Raw genomic sequence first — 3,877 nt, forward strand, 5'->3', positions numbered from 1 at the left:
CATCAGGGACCGCGGTTCAATCCCCCAGCACCACATGCCAGCCAGCCCCGCCCCCTGGTGGGCTGAGCTGGCCACACACACACACTCTCACTCTCTCTCTCTCTCTCTCTCTCTCTCTCTCTCAAATTAAAAAAACAAAACAAAACAAAAAAAAAACCCTGAATCTGACATAACAAATATTCAGAGCAAATTCTTCCAGTGAATTTATATGAACGCTCTATCTCAGGACACTTATAAAGGTCAACCTAATAAGCTGATTCAAGATGCTATGACTTATTCTAAGCCAGTGGTGGCAAATCTATAGCACAGGTGTTACAGCCGACTGTCTGTTATCAATGAAAGCTTTAAAAGGTTCACCATCACTGTTCTAAGGTACTTGCTGGCATTTTACAAAATAACTATAATGTAAAATCTACAGTTCTTTTGTACTCTTCTCACCTAAACGACCTCATACAAAATTAACATAGGCCAGAGTAGTCCTTAACTTTCTCGAATGTTTGCATGTAAAACATGGGTATCTGCTAGTGTCCAATGCTTTAAAATCCTCATCAGAAAAGACATTAAAATAGAATGATCCATTTTCAGTTCTAAAATTCTTTGATTTCTAAGTATGCAGATCTGATTGAGGTACTGTGATACAGTAGGAAATAGGAAATAAAGAGTAAAAGCCCATCATTTTAATTCTGGCTTTGCTAATAATTTGCCATACAGGAACCAGTCATCAATGAAAGTCACAAGGCGTAATGCTTGACCTGCTTACCTCAAGAATTAGATATAACAGCTGATAGAAAAACACTTATCAATTGTAAGGCACTGTATTGATGTCAACTATTACCTGTCGGCGACAACCCACAACATATCTTGGTCCATTTGTAGCTTTAACAATAACTAGAAGAAGAAAACAATAGAGTAAGTTGAAAAATAAAATCCATACATACATAAAAATAATAATATACATTATATGCACACATATCTATCCATCCATACATATATATGTATGTAGTACAGGGTCCTACTACACAGTTCAGACTCAAGTGATTCTCCTGTTTTCAGCCTTCCCAGTGCTGGGATTACAAGCGTGCCTGGACTTGGTAGCTGGCTTAGTGAATCCAGGGGTGGGGCTGGTGCAAGAAGTTGTGCTAGGGATCAAACCCGGTCCCTGTGTTTGTCCTAAGCAGGTGCTTGGTCTGCTGAGCTATCTCACCAGCCCTCACATATAAATAATAACCAATCCCTCCATTGATGTGGCTATATATCTATATATCTATATATATCTATGTATATCATCTCCCTATATTACTGTCACAAAAGTAACAAATATTTCAAAAACTGGGGGAGCTGGCTATTTTTCTTTACTAGTAAGTTGATACACTTACATTTTTCTTCAGTTAATTGTTTAAGCACTTCACCCACAATCTAAGAAAGAAAAAAAAAGCATTATGTTTTGCTAATGGCTAAAATATAAAGCAAATTGCCATCACCCCCTACAGCCCAAACTCCAATACCTACCTGCCCAACACTTTGTAGGGCCTTCAGATCATTTTCAGACTTTTCATACTGCTTGGTAAGTTCTTTTAATTGTTCCCTTACTGAAATAATATAATTTGGAGATTTTACATTAAATAATGATCTTGGTACATTTATGTCTCCTAGTTTTAATTTGTCTACTTTATATAAATTTCATACCCACAATACTAAAAGGTGACAGTAAAAATAAAAATTTTTTGAACCACAATAATTATTTATTCAAGCAGTTTTTAAGTTACATTCTTAGCAGATACTGATATCCCAACAGGACTGCGGGCTACAAATCCAAAAGACAATCAAACCCTTCACCTCACCTACCACCTACATCACTCCCTAGTTTTCTACCCTACATAGAGTCAACAATGCGATTCTCCTCGGAATCATACGGTGATGGTCTTCCTTCTTTTTAATGAAAAGACTCAGGGTTTTCAAGGAAGGCGCTGGGAATAAAACCCCAAGTGTTCCGCGTGTAAACTCGGATGCCTGATAATGCACATCGTAAGACAAGAGCGAAGACGACAGGGGCTCCTGTGACCCCTGGACCCCTTCTCTCCCAAGCAGCACGTCCGGCTGCGACTCCAGCCACAGGCCGCCCGGGTCTCAGCCCTCGCTGGGGCTTCCTCGACTCGCGCGTCCTCCCTGCACGGGGCACCGGCTCTTCGCACCCCAACCCGGGAGACGCCTAGCCCACCTCGTCCCCACTCGTCCGTGGTCCTTTTCCACTTTTACACCAGGGCCGTGGATGTTCTCTCTGCCCCCGGCACCGGCCTGGACCCTCTCCACGCCCGCGCGGGCGCAGCTCCCCAGCTCTGGGCGGGATGACAAAGCGAGTTGTCCCGGACCGAGGCCTTCCCATCGCCAGGGCTCGGTTGCCCGGCTCAACCAAAGGCCTTTGTCTTGTCAGAGGCAGATGTGAGGCCCACGGCGAGATTATATGGAAAGAAAGGTGCACTCACACTCCTTCAGACGGCCGTCGATCTCCTTGTGCTCCAGCAGCTTCTTGCGGTAGTCCTGGAGCGCCTTATCTCTAGGGTCCGCCATGATGAGAAGCCGTCGCTCATAGGGGATGCCGGGAATGTCCATGGCCGCCTGGGCGGGGGAAGGGGCGGGGCGAGGCAGGGAAAAGCCGTCCTGAAGGGGCGGGGTCACGCTCTGCTCCACCTCCTTCCAGTTGGCCCCGCCTCCCTATTCCGCCTCTCTCTCAACTCTATGTCTCAGTTCAGCTAGAGCGTCGGAGTGCACGAAAGGAGGCCTCCTCTTACATCGCCTCCTGCTGACCCATCTGCGTAAAGCAAAGCTCAGTTATCTAAAGGCTTAGGTATTGCTTTCGTGGAAACAGCAAAGACTGTAATAAATTTGAGAAAGGAGCGGAGTACGCAGTGTTGTAATACCTCAAAACAGGTACAATAGCCTATGGGTGTAACACAGCATTTCGGTATGGGAGGCAGTTTCAGCCAATGAATGAGGTAGGGATCAGCTTATATCTGATAGGGAGAATTAAGAACAAAAATTTCAGAACATAATAAATACTAATGGGAATAAAACGTGGTGCACAGAAGCGGAGACTAAATTTAGAACAGACATCTGAGACCGAAGGCACCAGCCACGCAGCGGACTAGAGAAAGGCTCTTGGGGTAGAGGAAATAGCAAGAAGGGAGGCAGGAGCTTGGCTCACTTCCAGGAAGAGAAAGGAGGTCGGTGGGACCGGAATGGGGTGAGGTCGAGCTACAGGCATCAGATAAGGATGCTGAGCTCGCTGAGACAGGAACTTTGAGGTCGCGAACCAGAACTGTGTCAGACGGCTGTAATTTTAGAGACCCTACTTAATCTCTCCGTATCTTTGAAAAACAAGCAAATTGTACTTATCTGTGGTAGATGACAACGGGTGGTCAGCTTGTACCACCCAGCTGAACTGAACCAGCGTGGTGCTGGGTGCGGAAGGCCAGCTGAGCGGTGCTGCCGGCAGCATAAGAGGCGCAGCTGGAGGAGGCTATCAGTGCAGCTGTGGGGAAGCTGTTGGAGAAGCTGTTGGGAGCTGCCGGTTCTTTTGGAAGGGCTTGTCCTGCTGGCTTTCCTAATGAACACTGCCAAAGGAGCTCAGGACCTTGTTGTCACTGAGAATGGCTATGGTTCACTTTGGGGGAACTCTGGTCCTCACTCTGATATCATTTCGTGGCTCCAGCGGGGGAGATGGTGCACTGCCCAGTCTCTGGAGAAACTTCATGTGTTGCCTTTCCTGATGGAAACTCATCTTTCCTTCTTGTCCGAGGAGCTCGAGACCTCACTGTTGCTGAGGATGGCTGTGGTACTTTTTGGAGGAGCTGTGGTTCTAACCTAGAGCTCTGCTTCC

The 3,877-nt window shown here is 46.2% G+C and overlaps 1 protein-coding gene across 2 annotated transcripts in view; it reads right to left on the minus strand.

Moving 5' to 3' along the window:
* The window catches only part of Psmc6 (proteasome 26S subunit, ATPase 6), a 22,461-nt gene extending 19,843 nt beyond the window's left edge, over positions 1 to 2,618 (minus strand). For both annotated transcript variants that reach the window (XM_004638746.2, XM_023723762.1), the window contains exons 1-4: positions 2,484 to 2,618; positions 1,510 to 1,589; positions 1,377 to 1,416; positions 836 to 888 (exon numbers count right to left, since the gene is read on the minus strand). In XM_004638746.2, coding sequence (XP_004638803.1) covers positions 836 to 888; positions 1,377 to 1,416; positions 1,510 to 1,589; positions 2,484 to 2,610 — 300 coding nt within the window. In that variant the 5' untranslated portion in view covers positions 2,611 to 2,618. The remainder of the gene's footprint in view (positions 1 to 835; positions 889 to 1,376; positions 1,417 to 1,509; positions 1,590 to 2,483) is intronic.
* Positions 2,619 to 3,877: the final 1,259 nt, after the last annotated feature.

The sequence above is a fragment of the Octodon degus genome, unplaced genomic scaffold (genome assembly GCF_000260255.1).
Source record: "Octodon degus isolate 3935 unplaced genomic scaffold, OctDeg1.0 scaffold00102, whole genome shotgun sequence".
Lineage (NCBI taxonomy): Eukaryota > Metazoa > Chordata > Mammalia > Rodentia > Octodontidae > Octodon > Octodon degus.